We start from the raw sequence: 18,164 nt of genomic DNA, 5'->3' as shown, positions 1-18,164 counted from the left end.
CTTATACCTCAAAGCAAACGACTCCGAAATAAAATTATCCTACGACATAGCCTTATAGTTCAATTTTTCTCAAACTCCATAAATAACGAGAGTTTAATGCACTAATACCTTACTCTTGCTAACAACATGATAATATGAAATCATAAGTCCAACAAAGAGTAAAGTTCCATAATTTTAGACATAGTTAAGGAATAAATATAATCATTTTTTAAAAATTAAATTAAATAAATAAACCTAAGAAAAAAATGTATTATTTTGAAAAAAAATAAAAATACTATCCAAACAACGAAGAGAAGTGTTTGGGCGTTTTGCGAACTTTCACCTGGAACCACAAACAAGAAGAGAAACCCAAATCAGAAAAAAGAAAACTTAGCAAAGTAATTGATTTTCTTGGTTTTGTATATACAAAAAGTTGAATTTTTGGGTACCCATTTGGCTGAAATGGCAGTAAGAACACCTATAACAGGGATAACTATGGCTTCAGCACCTTCAATTTCATCTTGTAATAGGGTTGTTGTTGTAAAGGTGATGCCTTTTAGAGCTTCTTTCTTTGGTCAAGGAGGTAATGTTTCAGTTTATTTTGAAATTACTGAAATTGGGTTTTCTTGATTTGCTTTGTATGTGATTTAATCTTTGAAAATTTCTGAGCTTTCTGTTTAATTCTTGACTGGGGTTATCTTAATCTTTTGTGTTTATTGTTTCTGTGATGCCCTTTTATGTTTTTAAGCTTTTGGTTACTGTGGATTTTTCTGATTTTTAGTTTCTGATCTCAAACTGTGGGATTTATCAATTCAGTTTGTGTAAAGATGCAGCCTTTATAGTTTGTTTTGTATCTTTACTTTTTTTAATGTTTGTTTGATTAGTATTTGTGAACCAGTTATAAGATGTAGACTGTTTAGGAGCTTCTTGAAACACTTCAATATTGTTCTGTTTTATAATGTGTTACAACAACACACCCATTGTAATGACTTGTGGTAGATAAAGTTTGTCTAACCAGCGCTCTCTAGAACATACCTTTAAGCCTTGGCGACACGTTCTTATAGCACAGTACCGGAGGCGAGCCTCTGTTTTATCTACCCCCGTCCAATACGATGTGCGATATCACCATCAATATTTCCATCTCCTTGAATTATGGATCCAAAATACTTGAAACTTTCTCTCGTAGGTAAGACTTGTGCATTGATCTTCACTCGTGGTTGGTTTTTCACTTCGCCAAAATGGATAGTACAATGAAATTTATCAATGTTAAAGTTTGTGTTTGAATGCGACTGAATGTATTTTTCATCTTTCACTAGGATGGTGTAGATATAGATATAGGTCCTTGGGGGCTTATGAAGTTATTTTTATTTTTATTTTTTTTGATAACCGAGAAATCCGTCTGTGACCCTCCCTTTGGACCAATCACAACCTTCTAAACTCAGTGGATAATGTCCCCACCCCTCTACCCTTCTCCACTTAAATACCAGGCTTCGCTTTGCGTGGTGTGGGGCTTGACCCTGTTACCTAAGCCACAAACGCAAGTTTAGGCATTGATAAATTTGAGACTTAAAAGGAAATCTTTCAACTACTCAATGGCGTTTGGGATGTTTTACACCAAGTGAAAGTTACCCAATATATGTGGTGGTGGGAGGTAGCAGGTACCTTGTGGAATTAGTCGAGGTGCGCGCGAGCTGATCCAAACACCACGGTTATAAAAAAGAAAAAGTCTCAAGATGAATCATCCCGGGTACAATGTTTTCATTAAAGAAAGAACTATGGGATGCACTATCTCAATGCCAACTCATCCTACTGACCCAACCTTCCACTCCCTATATTAACCTTTAGATTAGATGAAATTAGCTTTACATATTAAGTGTGATCAATCAGTACACAAATGAAATATTAAATAGTCAAATATCAAAGTTTGCTAGTAAACTAGCAGGTTCATCCTCAGTTAAATCTTCTTTCATTACTCTGCTGGAAAAAAAATCTCCCCTCCCATCTTTCTCTCCTCGGTCTTCCCATCCTTTTCCCGCCCCTTCCCAAGCATTAATTTGCTGACAAATTCTATTTACTTGCAGTGGGAGTTGTAAAACTTGCTGGGCTACAGCTTACTCATTCTAATAGATCCAGGTGTAACAGTCATGGTGGGGGTGCCCTTGGAGCTCGTATGAATCTATTTGATCGGTTTGCTAGAGTTGTCAAGGTTATCTGGTCTTTGTTGTTTGTCATTCGATCATGTACCCCTACATTCAGTCTCCTATCGCTCGCTCTAAACTCAGATGTTATTTTCTCTTCTATGTGTTATTTAGTCATATGCAAATGCACTTATAAGTACCTTCGAAGACCCAGAGAAGATCTTGGAACAGACTGTCCTGGAAATGAATAATGATTTGATTAAGCTGCGACAAGCTACAGCACAAGTATGCCCTTAGCAAGTTGCGTTTTATGGTGATTGAGATATCATAGTTAAGGAAGTGGAAAAAAGTTTGATGTTTTTCTTTTCTCTGAAGGTCTTGGCTTCACAAAAGCAATTGGAAAATAAGTATAAAGCTGCACAACAAGCTTCTGAAGATTGGTAAGTGCTAAGGAAGCTTAATTGGTTCTGTATGTATTAGTTGTGGTTTAATTTTACTTCAATCCTAGGTATCGTAGAGCCCAGCTTGCTCTTGGAAAGGGGGATGAGGACCTTGCTCGTGAAGCTCTCAAAAGAAGAAAATCTTATGCTGTAAGGCAATTTTCTGTTGGCAAATTTGCTAGAGTTCATTTATTTATGTATAATGTTTAAAATGGAGTTGTCGTGGAATAGGAAGTTATCTCATCATTCAGGTTGCTGGAATTCTATATTGAGCTCTTTCTTTTGATATTTCATTGTTGTATTTAGATGTCCTCGATCTCTTATAAGAAAAGAGCAGATAAAACCAAGGAGTTAGATTCAGTTTGATGAGTTACATTCTTGAGTGACATGACTTGTGCATTTGCTGGTTAGGAAGGACTTGAATTACTTTTCGAACTTTATTATTATCCCTTAAATCTAGTCTAAGAATCTATCACCTGACCTTCTCCCAATCAATCAGAGAGAAAGTTATTGCTGCATGGGTGAAAATCTCAGAAGATAAATCTTATGAAGCTGATTGGATTGAGAAATAGTAAAGTGCATCAAGAAATTGGAAGTTCCTCTACAACAAGAATTAAGATAAGACAACTCAATCTAACTAACCTCTGGTGGAACTAACATTAGCTTATTTGTGATGTAATAGCACATCTATTTGCTGGATATGGTGGAATAGTCTAGGGGATGTAACATCCTCAACATCCCTTTATTTAAAATTTCACATATAATATAAAGTCCGTCAACACCCAAGGGTGTGGAGGTCGATGAAGTGGGTGCAAACTTTGGAAACCAAGGTTCAAACCCCAGTAAAGACAACAGACTAGGTGTTTTTTCTTATTTTCTTAATCGTTAGTGCATAGAGTTAACCGGTAATTGTGCTGGCGGGAGATAGCCGGTACTTGCTAGAATAGTCGAGGTGTGTGCAAGTTGGCTCGAACACTACTATAAATAACAAAAGAAAGTTGTTCAATTTTTCATAACGGGAAAGAAGAGCAACAGTGACATCGTATTTATCTAGTGACCTCCAAACATATGCACATTTGTATGTCTAGTTTTTTGCATTATTATTTCTTGAATTGGCAAAATTTCATGTCTTAATAGAAATAAGGATTCTTGATTGATATTGTTTGGTTCATTACATTGTTCTCAAGTGTATAATTGCAATACCAAGAACAGACATAAAAATTTTCAGAGTGTTGTGTCTAATGTATAATTGCAATATGAACACAACCACAAAACTAGGTATTGCTGATTTCAGTGGAATTTGAGAAGTGATACAATTTAGTTATAATTGGGTTGCACGACTTCTTAATCTAATTATGTAACACGGAAGATGGGTTAACTTACATATTGAAGAGTCTCATGGTGTCCTTCTCTCCTCCATATCTCAGTAGATTACTTCTTTGAGCTTGATATGCCAAAGTGGATGACTTAGTAAAAGACTAGTATGCTTTAGCAGCACCTTTCATGTCTCCCAAGAAAAGAAAGAAATATTTGAATAAGGGAAGAAGGGTGGGGTGGGTTGAAAAAGCTCGTCCAGAATTTGAACTTGAGGATCTTTATACCAAGAATGCCACACACTTATCATTTTCTTGATTGGTTTATAGAGTGTCTGCTTAAGAGGATAATGAAGTGAAATGAACATCATGGCTATTATATGTTGGGTTTGCATCCACTCAAGTTTGAATTGTGCAGGATAATGCAAATGCCTTAAAGACTCAACTTGATCAGCAGAAGTCTGTGGTTGACAATCTAGTCAGCAATACACGGGTGTGTTCCTAACCTTTTCTTTTTTATCTGCTTATTATTCTGGAGCACAGCTTCTTTACCAAAAAACTAAGGAGAATATGATGCTTTGATTGCTCATTTTATGATTTGCGAGTACATAGACATGTTTTTTCCCTTGATAAAAGTTTGTTCTTTAAGTCCCAGGGCTTAGTTCAAGTGGCAAAGGTTGGGGGACTTGTGACTTAGGTCACAGGTTCGAGACTTGGGCCATGCGAACTAAATCTAGTATTTATGTGAGAAGGGAGCGGGAGGAGGCCAATATCCCCGAGATTTGAGGTCTGCAATTGGTTCTAAGGGTTGGCCCCAAATGGATTTCTCGGTCATAAACAAAATTGAGAAGTTTGGTCTTTAATCTGAGTAATTTTTGGGGATATTTATTGTAAGTTCCATCTAGGAACAAATTTTACCAAAATCTGGGTGTTGCACTTTATGTTAAAAATGAATTGGAACCTTTTGTCTTTGACTATTGTCATCTCTCATCTGGCAGCTTTTGGAGAGCAAGATACAGGAAGCAAAATCAAAGAAGGATACTCTGAAAGCACGTGCTCAGTCAGCAAAGTCAGTTACATTCCTTCTCATCATTTCATATTTATCCTGAATTACAAATATCCAGGACTCACACTTTTGGTTATACCTCTTGTAAGGGGCATTTCCCCCAACTTATCAATAAAATTATCGCATCAATATGAAAATATATGTGGCTCATAAAATTGCCACACTTCATTAATCTCGTTTCAAGAAAATGACTATGAGGTTTATCATCTAGGACGGCGACCAAAGTAAGCGAGATGTTGGGAAATGTAAATACAAGCAGCGCTCTCTCAGCCTTTGAAAGAATGGAAGAAAAAGGTTCTGACAGACATTCCACCTTATCTTTCCATGTTTTCTTCTTTTGCTTCCAATTTCAGATGCTTACTTTGCTTCTACTTTAAAATTTTCTTGTCTTGTAGTAATACCTGTAAGAGGTTGAATTTTTGGCCGCATATATGTACAAACAATAAGACTGAATGCTTATCCTGTCACAGCATTTTCCTTCTATCAACTACAAAAATGTTACCTTTATAGAACTGTCAAATTACTGATTCAAATGATTTATTTCTTTTTTAACATCTTCACCTTGGTCTCTCATGTTTGATACTCTAGATGTATATTATATGAAATGATGTCTTCTGAGACAACAAAATCTCACAAGGTTGGCTAGAATCCAGGAGGAGCTCAGCCGTGGGCATGAACTCTGCTATTTATTACAGTTTGTTGAGTCCAGCTGTCATTGCTTATAAAAGAAAGATAAACACATGTTCAATGTCAGCAACTTTTTTTGAAAATAATTAATTGAAGTGTGCAAAAGGACGTTGGTAAGAGTAGTGCTTTTGTTGTAAAGCCAACATATTTTTGTGCAGCTATTTAGACAATGTTCTTGTCATAGAATAATTCTCCTCCCACCCTTGAATGCACCTTTAGTGTTGAAAATAAGAATTGATTATCCTGGATATAGTTCCGCTGAAACTATGGAATCACCTACCCTAGTCACGCGCTAAAATAGTTGTGGTTGATTAAAATGATTGTCTTACTTTTTCTCAATTTTCCATAGTTTTGACGATGGAGTCTCAAGCTGATGCTCTCAACCAGTTAACCAGTGATGAGCTTGAAGGAAAGGTAATTAGTGTTTCTCAATTGCATTGCCTTCTTTTAGGTCATGTGCTCTTGGTAATTCTCTCTTTGTACTAGTCCAAGAGTTGCTTTCTTTGAATAGACCTGAAAAACTTTTTTTCCCTCTCCTCTTTGGTGTCTCTAACTCTCTATCTTACACTGTAATATGCAAGTTTTCAAATTTCCTGGTTTTGTTACTATCCATTACCTCTTATTTTCCTCTTTGCCAATGTTTATTGAAACCTGAAGCAATGGTAATATTTGGTGTCTCCTTTTTTCATCGCTCTCTCCTTTATTTGTATTTTGTTCTTACTTTTGTCTTTCTTGATCATTTTTATTTGGAAATGTGGCTAACTTCTTGTGCTTTTTCTTATTATTGTGAAAATGGAAAGTGATCCAAAATGTAACTAGTCTCACTTTGCGTATTCACAACATACATAATTGGTGAAAATATTTTTTGTTTCGGTACTCATTTCTTGTGAGCACAAAACACCACAAAAGGACAACATGCTTGTGCTGCAAACAAAGTTTTGACTTCCATTATGCAAAGCCTTTGTGGGAGAATTTAGTGCTTCTTAGGGGATTGTATTTTTTTTTATCCTAAATGATCATTCTGCTTTTAACAGTTTGCGTTGCTGGAGACCTCTTCTGTTGATGATGATCTTGCCAGTTTAAAAAAGGAATTGTCTGGAAGCGCAAAGGTATTTTGTACTCGATCTATCCATATATGGTTATGAATGTTTCAGATGTGTCTTCATTGTTAAAAGCACGAATTAATGGAAGTATGGGCACCTAGAGTACAGACTAATCTTTCCCTCTAGATTGAGCTATGCTTGGCCAAGTATGCTAACCATACCAAGCAGCAAAATTTCTAGGATATAAGAAAATAATCATGAATGTTGGCAAGCTATTTTCCTTTTGTCTCCCTGATATTGTTATAAGGTGATGTCAAATTTTAATAAATCAAACTACATATGGTAAATAGATGAGACGAAGTATGAGTTGTTTCTCTCCATTATACACACTTCTGGCTAAGTTAATTGTCTAGCCATGAAATTGTATTATCCGTAAAAGCAGAACTAGTGTGCATATGTGGGCGACTTGGGAAGGTGAGGGAGTTACTTGAGGATGCATAATTTGCTCTATTGTGCCCTCAGACTTTGGTCTAGTTGTAAGAGTGTAGCATGTGTGGGTTATGAGCACGTCACGAGTTTCAAACCGTGCCCCAATTGGCCCTTGGGAGATTTTCTCATCTATCAGGAAAAAAACATAATCTGCTTCATTGTTGATGTAGCATTTCCTTATAAACCTCCAAGACTAGAGCTGAGGTATTTTGGTTTAATGTTTTCCTTTTATTGACTAAGCAGAAAGGAGATCTTCCACCGGGGAGAACACCAGTTGCCAGATCAAGCTCGCCATTACAATTTCAAGATTCAGAGATTGAAAAAGAATTGAACGAGTTAAGGAGGCGGGCAAATGACTTCTAGAGATCACAGTCGATCTTTCACACTACAAATTGTCTTCCTTTAGGCATCTGTTACTCAAAGAATGTGGCTTTTGGCTTTTCCGAGAAGTTGCCTCATCGATGAAGGCCAGCGAAATAGGAAGTGAAACTGGGGAAAATATATTGCGATATGTTGATATATCTTCTTTCAAATTACTGACCTACATTATGGCAATATAGTGCAAGCTAGTCCTGACTTCAGTTTTGTATACTGTCACCCAAATGTTTTCATGTGAGAACAGTCACTTCAAGTTACATTGTAGATTTGGAAATTCCACAATGTTGGTTTTGCTCTCATTTTGTGAAAATTGTTTTTTCACATGTTATTCTCCACAACATGCTTCAAACTCGGTGCTTTTCAGTGAGCGAGAGTCTATTAGAAACAACATCTCTACCTTCACAAGGTAGGGGCAAGATTGTGTATACACCACCCTCCTCAAATCCTATTTTTGTCTCATAAATAGCGACTTGCTCGGAATAATGTAGCGATGGTCCCTCTCTCTCTGACCTGGACTCAGTGAAACTGAATTCTCTGTAAAAATGCGGTGTACCAAACAGATAGACGGTAAGACCCTATGTACCTCAACTATAACTTCACAGAGACAACGTTAATCGAATGTGTACGATAAGTGAGAGGTGGCACAACAACCAATTGATTAATCCTGAACTTCACAACGACAACTTTAATTGAATGTACATGATAGATGAGAGGTGGCAACACATAACGACTAATTGACAAATCTAGAACTTCACAATTTTAATCGAACCTATAGGATAGGTGAGAGGTGGCGACACATAACGACCAATCTTGAAAATTACAGCTTAAGAGACCCGGGTTCAAGTCCCGGCAACGAATTATTTTGTTTCATTTTTTATTTTTTTCCATCAAATAATGCATTATATAAACGTACCTTACGCATTACAACTTGTACCTCAAACAACAAAAATCCATCTTTATAAACACCAAAAACCTCACATTTCCCCTAAAAATGGCTTCCATTCCTCTTCTCCGTTTCACTCCCACTACCCCTCGTCTTCTCCCCCACCCTCTCAACCTCAATTTCCTCCAAACCCGTATTCAAACCCGAACCCGTATCCATACCAAACCCACTTCCATCTCCGCCTCTTACAACCCAATCCCCGCCACCGACCGCCTTATCTCCGCCGTCGCTTACTTTCTCCCCTTCTTCAACGGCCTTCAATACGGCCGTTTCCTTTTCGCTCAATTCCCAGCCCTAGCTCTTCCATTTCAACCAATTCTCCCACTTCTATCACTCTACCGCTCTCTCCCTTACGCTAGCTTCGTCACTTTCTTTGCTCTCTACTTAGGTATTGCTCGGAATGAGAATCTGAACAAGTACCCCCGGTTCAACGCCCTGCAAGCGGTGGTGCTCGACGTTCTACTGGTGCTTCCGATGTTGATTCAGAGGATATTTTCACCGGGTCAATCGGGTATTGGGCTGAAATTTACGGTTTGGATGCATAATGGGCTTTTTGTGTTTGTTGTGGGCTGTTTTGTTTATGGGCTTGTTTCTTCTATACTTGGAAAAACTCCTTATTTACCTTTTGTTACTGAAGCTGCTAATAGGCAAATGTAGTTTTTTTTTTTTTTTTTGATATGTTGTTGTTTTGTGATTTTTATTTTATTTTTGGTAATGAAAGGAAGGTTTTTGTTGCATGGAATTGTAATTTTATGTGTGATGTTTTAAATCGAATCGCGATGAGATGTTTATCGAAGAGAGATTTTATTATGGGATGCAATTGAAGGGCTCGTAAAGTTCTAACACTTGAGAAGTAAGGGGTCGTTTGATAGTTGGTTTGATAGTTGGTTAAGATAATGCATGTATTAGTTACTTATTTCATAAGACATACATCAATTTCCTCATATAACTTCAAAACTCAAAATTAACTTGCCTATGAGAAAGTGAAAAAATAAAGCTTCAAAACTCAAAATTGTCTGGTATAAGTACAGTACTGCTGTCCTGGACTGTGCAATCATATTTACATTTGGTGGTGTCCAATGTATCTAGTGACGGAGAACATAAAGTTTCTCCTTTCTCGTATGCAAGATACACAGGTTTATCGAAAACAATCTTTCTACCTTCCAAGATAGGAGGGTAAGGTCTACTACATACACTCTACCCTCTCCAAACCCCACTTGTGGGATTACACTGGTTATGTTGTTTTTGTTGTTGTAAGATACATTGTTGAAGGGTTGAACTTCAAAGGATGAGAAAACTACAATTTGTTCATCATGCAAAGCCAAAACCAGATTACTATCATCAGCCAGAAAAATGATAGGCTCGCAATGCAATTGCAACCATAGATCAGCCATTGTTTCTCAGCAAGTGAAGCAAATTATGGAGCAGAAAAATGGCACTAATTGAACAACTCTTGCAAGTGTAAAACCTTTAGTCGCACCAAATCTTCATCACATTAATACTACCATAACTTGAGTTGCTAAAGACTCCCAAGAAATAGATTTATACTGTACTCCAGCCAACTTCTTTCCTCACTTTCCTGTCCTTCATTATTTTCCGCACAATTTCTACCTCTTCCCACATTCCTACAGAACTATATAGGTCTGAGATTGCTATATAGTACCCATCATTTTCCGGGTCAGATTCAATAGCATGTTTTGCAATTCTTATACCCTTCTCAACCTGACTGTGAAGTTTACAAGAACTTAGTAAAGAACCCCAAATAGCTGCATCTCGAGCAATTGGCATGGACAAAACCAAAGTTTCAGCGTCATCCAAATTACCAGAACGACCAAGAAGATCAACCATACAAGAATAGTGCTTCAGTGTGGGCAGCAAGGAAGAATCTTTCATTCTTCTAAATATGGTCTTTCCTTCTTCAACCAGCCCTGCATGAGCACACGCAGAGAGCACAGCAAGAAAAGTCAGTTCATTTGGCTTAATTTTCGTCTGTTCCATTTTTTTGAACATTTCTATAGCATAATTTGCTTCTCCATACATAGCATAGCCTGAGATCAGTACGTTCCAAGAAACGATATCTTTCTTTTCCATTGAATCAAATATTTCTCTGGACTTTGTTAGCTGTCCACATTTTGCATACATATCAGTCAATGCAGTATCAAGCAAAGTATTCTTTCCGAACTCAACTTCCTTGATGTATTGATGAACTTTCTCTCCTTTCTCCAGGGAAGATACTTGAGAAGAAGCAGAGAGCAAAATCACCAGCGTTGCAATATTAGGCTTGTAACTTTCTGCTCTCATTTCATCAAAAAGACCAAAGGCCTCCGCAATTTTTCCACAACTAATAGAGGAAGTCATCATTGTGTTCCACGTAACAACATCCTTATCAGTCATCATACAGAAGACTCTCCACGATAAAGTTAGATTCTTGCTTCTTCCATACATATCTATTAGAGAATTGGAGACAGAAACATTTCCAAGCATCAGATTTTTTATAACATGACAATGCAGAGATTGACCTAAACGAAGTTTTTCCAACCGGGAGCAAGAAGAAATCACAGATATCAAGCTGTTGACATCAGATTCAACTCCCAAGTATTGCATATCTCTGAATAAATCAATGCACTTGGCTTCTAATCCGTCCTTCCAATAGCCAATCGCCATCACGTTCCAAGCCTCTGTGTTTTGTCCATTCCCTCTATTAAATATCTTTTCTGCCAAATTCAAGAGTCTAAGCTTACAATACATGGCCAGTAATGTGTTACTAACCATGTGATCCTCATCATAGTTTCTTCTCAAGATGAATCCATGAAAAGTCTTAGCTTCAGAAATCATCGCGGCATTACCTAGACCAGAAAGTACACAACTAATCACCATCCCATCTGGGGATATCCCACTAGCCAGCATTTTCAAGAACATATCAATGCATTCATCTATACACCCATATTTTGCATAAACGCCAATTACTACCGTCCAGGATAACAAATCCTTCTCATCAACCTCACAAAACGAACTATAAGTTTCTTCAACTGAACCACATTTCGAGTACATTAACAAAACAGAAGACTGAACAACTTGATAACAACCAAAACCAGATTTCATTGCCAACCCATGAAAACACTTACCTTCTACCAATGCACCTAAATTCCCACAAGCTTGAAATCCACCCTCCAACGTCCGAAAATTCGGCCTCACCTCACCTTCTCCATTCTTACACATCAAACAAAAATACTCCAACCCTTTACCACTCTGTCCATTCTCTACATACCCTTTTATAATCGCAGTCCAAGACACCACATCTCTCACAGGAATTTCATCAAACACATCAGACGCATACTCCATAACCCCACATTTCGAGTACATAAAAACCAACGAAGCTCCAACAGCACTATTACCATCAAAAAGATTCAATTTTAACACCAACCCATGAACCCCCATCCCAATTTCAACCAACCCAAGTTCCGCACAAGCAGAAACAACCATTGGTATGGTAAACTGATTAGGCAGAGCATTAGAACCCCGCATACTGGAGTAAAGCTCAAGCGATTCTGTGTATTTCCCATTAGAGAAATAAGCTTTGATAATCGAATTCCAAAGAAAAGGGTCTTTAAAATTGATGAAATCAAACACTTTTCTTGAAGAAATGAGGTTATTGTTCGAAGCATAAAGAGAGATAAGCTTTGCTGCTATGTACACGTTGTGGGTATGACCAGTTGTGATTATGAAGGCGTGGGATTGAAGAAGGGATTTGAGGTTTGAAGAAAAGCCATTAATGGAGAGGAATGTGTTGATTTTATGGTGAAGATTTTGAAGTTTAGTTCTGAACATGGAGAGAGTGTACAATGAGCCAATTGAAGCAAAAACAGGAAATGGGGTAATATGAATTTTACTTTTAAAAACGGTTTAAGACTATTATTTAACTTACGGAAAAGGGTCAAAATTTCTCCTAAACTATGCGAAATAGATTACTTATACCTCCATTACATTTTGGGATCAAAAATATCTCGTTGTTATCCCAAGAGACCATAAATATGCTCAAGAGTTAACACCCCAATTTTTTAATGACATGGCCGCCAACTAAGATTCCCACTAACTCATTCTTGCTAACCATCAATCCATCCTCCCAAATCAAACCCTAGTTTTGAGAGAAAAATTAAATCTTTTCTATTAAAATTTCAAGCAATGAGTTTCCATTAAATTTTATTTGTTGATCAGGGTTTGACCCTTTTTTGTTTAACTTAAACAATTCTAAAAAAATATTTACTAGTTCACAACATTTGAGATATTGTAGATCATTATTTTGAAATTGTTTTTCTCTATCATTAATATATTATTATTATTATTATTATTATTATTATTATTATTATTATTATTATTATTATTATTATTATTATTATTATTATTATTATTATTATTATTATTATTATTATTATTATTATTATTATTATTATTATTATTATTATTATTATTATTATTATTATTATTATTATTATTATTATTATTATTATTATTATTATTATTATTATTATTATTATTATTATTATTATTATTATTATTATTATTATTATTATTATTATTATTATTATTATTATTATTATTATTATTATTATTATTATTATTCATCGTATAACAATTTAGGAATAAAGCATAAATATATCCTGAACTATAATTAAATCTTAGTGACACATCTTAACTATACTGGGGTTCCATTATTCCCCTCAAAACCCTACTACTATAGAAAGTTAAAACATACTGATTAATTTGAAAATTGTGAACTTAGTTGCCTTGCAATCTTTGAATTTTTGGTATGATACAATATTGAAATTTTAATTCGTTTATAAAAATATTATATTATTATCATTTTAAATTAATTTGATATTTTAAAAAAAAATTCAATAATTTGTATATGTTGTTTGACTTACATAAACTCATATAGTAGAGAATTATGACTTTGATTTTCAAAAAACGTTTCAATTATATCAAACTAACATTTTACACATATAGAAATATTCAAAAGAAAGTAAAAGTAATTATTTTTAGTTAAGTAATTACATAAATAAAACATTTAAATCAAGATAGAATAGTCAAAGTTTCAATATCGCATAAACAAATTTTTGTGTACCAATACTAATTCGTATATTTATTAGTATCATAATAATAATATATATATATATATATATATATATATAACTCTATACTTCAGACCTTCTATATAATATTTGAGGTTTCTTTTATAAAATTGAATACCGTATCAAATCGGATAAATAAAATACATATTAAATATTGTAATACAGAATCATGGTATTAAAATTTTAGTTATAATATTATAATAGTATCTATCGTACATGTCCACCTTTAATCCTAACCATAAAAATAAGGGAATTTCACATCCATTGATTTATTTTCAGTTTTGACAAAATTGTTGACAAAACATTTTCTCCGAAAATACATTTTGGAAAAGTTGTTGTGGTTCAATTTTTTCAATTATTGTTTAGGTAGAATATCATTTTCAATAAGGACAAGTGAAAAAAATGCAATTATTTTCCACCAAACAAAAAAATGGTTTCCCCACCAATTATTTCAACTTTTAAATTTATCTTTTTGTCCATATTTAAGTGTCTCTCCTTCCGTCCTATTTTAATTGTCTTTTTAACTCTTTCCATGTCCATTAATTTTTTTTACAAGGTATTAGTTATTATTATCCTATTTATTAAATGGTTTTTGATAATGAAGTAGTTTTAAAAAGAATTACGTCTTTAATATTAAGAGTATGATTGAAAATATTTTTAAATTTTAATCTTAAATTCATAAAGCGATAATTATTTTAGAATAATTCTTTTAAGCTAAAGTAACAATCAAAACGGGATGGAGTGAGTATTAAATAAAACTAAGTATTTTTTCATGCCCAATTTACTTATCATAATTTTTTTATGTCCCTTGAGAAAATATTATCGAAAAGAATAATTTAATCAAATTATCTTAATTTATTCTGGTCTAATTTAATAGTTTTTCTTCCTATATCAATCACCCTATATTTATTGAGCTTTCATTTGTTTGCACTTAATAGATTTTTGAATTTGAATGGTTCAAATTTGTAGTCACTATAAATACATTTACTTTTATTAATTTGTATGTATGAATAGATCTTAATCATCATAAAGTTTAAAATAAAAAACCTTGCTTCTTGTGTGCATAATATTTAAAGAGAAGTACTGAAATATCCCTAAACTCAAAATTATTAATTTCATCCTTAAATTATTGACAACCTTAAAAATATCATTTTATTTGAGTAACTGAACTTAAATACACTCCTAATCCTGCAACATGAGTAAAATACATCCCTAAATTATCGTGAAGTTTAGGATTATTTTCAACACTTTGTCGATTTTTTATTAAGAGATTCATGCTACTACAAAAATTTGAGACCACTTTCTATGTTATGTAACAAATAAGAGTGCACAAATCTATATTTAATTAGTCAAATAGAGGTATTTATACGACTATCAATAAATCGAGGATGAAACTAATAGTTACATCAAATTCAGAATATTTTCAATACTTCTCTCTAATATTTATCATCATTTTATCCACGATCACCGGCCTACCACTAAATATAGCAAAAGAAGGCTAATTAGTTTTTATTTTATTTTTTAACCTATTGGGACCCTCAAAACATCAATCATTGAGATTTGAAGCAAGTGTGTGACAAGAATATAATGAGTAAAGGAAATATATAACAAAATACTCTAAAAAGAATCAATAAATTAACTAGTAAAGCATACTCTGACAAGAACAAACATCAAAATCCCACTATACATTCCTTAAAAAACACTTTTTTTCTCCCCTCAATTCTTTCTTTTGTCCATTAAGGTATTGGAATCCAGCAAAATCTCATGATTCTTTGATTCTTTATAGGTTTATGGAGCTCATAAGTCATAGTTTCCCAATAGTACATGGCCAAGTCCAACTGTTTTAGCTTCACTGCATCAAGAAACTGGTTCCTCAAATACTCTTTTTCAAATTCTGGTTTAAAATCTTCCACCACAGATTTAGGCAATGGTACTACAATCCACTGCTGGATACCCAAAACCCATAAAGAAAAAAAGTCCTCTTTAGTCCTCATCCATGGGATTGGAGCTAATGCTATGTGGCAATGGAGTGAATTCATCAAACCCTTATCATCAAGATTCAATCTTTATGTCCCTGACTTGTTGTTTTTTGGTGAATCTTACACTTCTAGGTCAGAAAGAACTGAATCTTTTCAGGCTGAGTGTGTTATGAGGACTATGGAGGGTTATGGGGTTAAGAAAATGGATGTTGTAGGGTTGAGTTATGGTGGTTTTGTGGGGTATAGTATGGCTGTTCAGTTTCCTGAGGTAGTGGAGAAACTGGTTCTTGTGTGTTGTGGTGTTTGTTTTGAGGAAAAAGATATGGAAAATGGGATGTTTCAAGTGAAGAGTGTTGATGAGGCTGTTTCAATTTTGTTGCCACAGAGTCCTGAAAAGTTGAGAGAGTTGGTGAAATTGTCTTTTTACAAGCCTATCAAGAATCTTCCTTCTTGTTTTCTCAATGATTTTATTGATGTAAGTCTTGATTTCCCACTTATATATCCTTATTTTTATGTTGGAATTTGTTTCTGTTTACATGACTATCTAACTAGTGTTTGTGCAGGTTGAGTATTAGGTATAAAGATTGAATCTTTTTTGTTTTAGAGCAAAGGAAGTTTATGTGTTGTGTCTTGAATTTATTGGTGATTATTTTGTTTGCTTGGAGGGGAAAGTAGTATTCTTGAAGAATTGAGGATTATAAATCAGTCTCATGCTTACTATTATAAAAAAAGCTTATGTGTACCTCATGAGGAGGTCGAGGATCAGGGTATAAGGTTAGTTAGAAGTCGTTCCCTTTTCCCAGAGTTTAGTGATATTCGTTTCTTTCGCTTATTTTTAGATTTCTATCACTACTTGTTGTTTTGGCTTGATATTTGATTATCTTGTTGTTTTTGTGTTGCTATTGCCTCTTTTTCATTATTTGTTTGGCCGAGTCTTTCGGTAACAACCTCTCTACCTTCTCAAAGGTAGGGGTAAGGTTTGGGCACACTCTACCCTCCCCCAAAAAGTTGCCAAAAGAAAATTATCGGAAAAAAAAACATTTTTATCCGACCTGCCGGATTCGAACCAGCGACCTAAGGATATCTGATAGGTTTTACCCCCACTACAGTCCTCCGCTCTACCAACTGAGCTAAGGTCGGTTGCATATAAATCCTTCCTAGTTAATAATATGATGAAGTGATCTATCTTATTAAATTCCAAGAATGTATATTCTCCATCCACCATGTCACAAAAAATGAATTTGAGGGATATAAACTTCTGGATTCCAAGAATGTATATTCTAGATTTTGGCATGAAGAATGTTATTAGTTGTTTCAACTGGTTCTGTTAATCATACTTGTTGCCCTCATGGTGTGCTTTTGCACCATGACTTTTTCTGTATGACTCTGCATTTCATTCGCTTAAAGCTTGCAGTTCAAGATTTGATGTCTATCTATCTCTTTGCTACAAACTCTTTTCTTCCTTTTTTTTTTTTTTTCCAAATACTATGCCAATGCAGACTCAAGACTTTGATCAATGTGTATTAGAAGATTTTGTGACTGTTGGATCATGGTTTTCTTCCTTATATTGCTATATGAAAATCTGAATATCTGTATTTGAAGATATTTGTGGCAATTGGATAGTTGTTTTCTTCCTTATATTGATGTACGAAAATCAGGATTTGTTTGTTTGTTGTTTGGTCTTGCCTGTGTATTGGAATCTGGATGATATTGTAAGGTGGTCTTACTTAGAGAGTTCCAAGAATGAATTTTGTCTTCCATCTACAACTTCAAATATATCAAGTTGAGGAAGGAACTTCTTAAAGTTGTTTCTAAGATGTTTGTTGACTTATCTACCTTTTGTCCTGAAGTGTATATTGTTTCTTCGACCAGTTCTGGCTTCAAAGAAGTACAAGTTGTCATGATCTATGTGCATTGCATCCTTCTCATTATTTGCTTTCATGTAAATGTTTCTTTTGCAGCAAACCTGTGCCCCCTTTCTCTTTCTCAAAATTATTATGTAGTATATAATCTTGAAATCTATGTTGTTGGACTCTTCAAAAACGAGAGTAAGAGCAATATAGCTTGAAATTTGATATATAATTGGTATATGAAGACATTAAAGACAATTGGTTGTTTGTTGGTTCTTACATTGGTATATATAAGCTAGTTGGTGTGTCTGTGGGTTTCTTACTGAAATTTTAAGCCTCTGCGTGGATTAAGAAATTGCAGATTGTAGGGAATCTCACACTACTGAGACAAGAATATTTTTATAAGGTGATGTTTCCAAGAAAAATGATAATAAATTCTTTTCATGCATTACTTGTCAGATGAGAGAATATTATATGAATATCCTCTTCTCTAGAATAGAAATTATAAAAAATATTTATACCCTCTTTTCTAGAATAAAAATTATAAAAAGAAAAAGGAGAAAAAGATGGCACAAAAAAATAATCAAAATCCGACCTGCCGGATTCGAACCAGCGACCTAAGGATATCTGATAGGTTTTACCCCCACTACAGTCCTCCGCTCTACCAACTGAGCTAAGGTCGGTTGTTATTGATTCTTTCCAATGTTGTTGTTTTTAAAACATTGAACAT

The 18,164-nt window shown here is 34.5% G+C and overlaps 3 protein-coding genes and 2 non-coding genes across 5 annotated transcripts; 2 read left to right on the top strand and 3 right to left on the bottom strand.

Moving 5' to 3' along the window:
* The first annotated feature begins 272 nt into the window (after positions 1 to 272).
* On the top strand, positions 273 to 7,843 carry LOC102595670 (membrane-associated protein VIPP1, chloroplastic). The gene is made up of 11 exons (XM_006353168.2): positions 273 to 562; positions 2,061 to 2,185; positions 2,292 to 2,402; positions 2,493 to 2,557; positions 2,626 to 2,707; positions 4,289 to 4,363; positions 4,869 to 4,939; positions 5,148 to 5,230; positions 5,973 to 6,037; positions 6,658 to 6,732; positions 7,399 to 7,843. The coding sequence occupies exons 1-11, from the start codon at positions 442 to 444 to the stop codon at positions 7,516 to 7,518; spliced, it is 993 nt and encodes a 330-aa protein (XP_006353230.1). The 5' UTR covers positions 273 to 441; the 3' UTR covers positions 7,519 to 7,843.
* A 637-nt stretch (positions 7,844 to 8,480) lies between these two features.
* On the top strand, positions 8,481 to 9,286 carry LOC102595340 (protein TIC 20-II, chloroplastic). The gene has a single exon (XM_006353167.2). The coding sequence runs from the start codon at positions 8,525 to 8,527 to the stop codon at positions 9,131 to 9,133; it is 609 nt and encodes a 202-aa protein (XP_006353229.1). The 5' UTR covers positions 8,481 to 8,524; the 3' UTR covers positions 9,134 to 9,286.
* Positions 9,287 to 9,808: 522 nt separating this feature from the next.
* On the bottom strand, positions 9,809 to 12,390 carry LOC102595011 (pentatricopeptide repeat-containing protein At4g39952, mitochondrial). Its single transcript, XM_006353166.2, has one exon. It carries the CDS (start codon positions 12,302 to 12,304, stop codon positions 10,019 to 10,021), a length of 2,286 nt encoding a protein of 761 aa, XP_006353228.1. The 5' UTR covers positions 12,305 to 12,390; the 3' UTR covers positions 9,809 to 10,018.
* A 4,240-nt stretch (positions 12,391 to 16,630) lies between these two features.
* On the bottom strand, positions 16,631 to 16,724 carry TRNAY-GUA (transfer RNA tyrosine (anticodon GUA)). Its single transcript has 2 exons — positions 16,688 to 16,724; positions 16,631 to 16,666 (listed from the first exon to the last, which is right to left on the bottom strand). It is a non-coding gene; the product is annotated as a tRNA-Tyr (tRNA).
* Positions 16,725 to 18,023: 1,299 nt separating this feature from the next.
* On the bottom strand, positions 18,024 to 18,117 carry TRNAY-GUA (transfer RNA tyrosine (anticodon GUA)). Its single transcript has 2 exons — positions 18,081 to 18,117; positions 18,024 to 18,059 (listed from the first exon to the last, which is right to left on the bottom strand). It is a non-coding gene; the product is annotated as a tRNA-Tyr (tRNA).
* Positions 18,118 to 18,164: the final 47 nt, after the last annotated feature.

Source organism: Solanum tuberosum, unplaced genomic scaffold (genome assembly GCF_000226075.1).
Source record: "Solanum tuberosum cultivar DM 1-3 516 R44 unplaced genomic scaffold, SolTub_3.0 scf00152, whole genome shotgun sequence".
Classification (NCBI taxonomy): domain Eukaryota; kingdom Viridiplantae; phylum Streptophyta; class Magnoliopsida; order Solanales; family Solanaceae; genus Solanum; species Solanum tuberosum.
The sequence above is the reverse complement of the archived record's forward strand: the minus strand, read 5'-3'. Positions and strand labels throughout refer to the sequence as shown.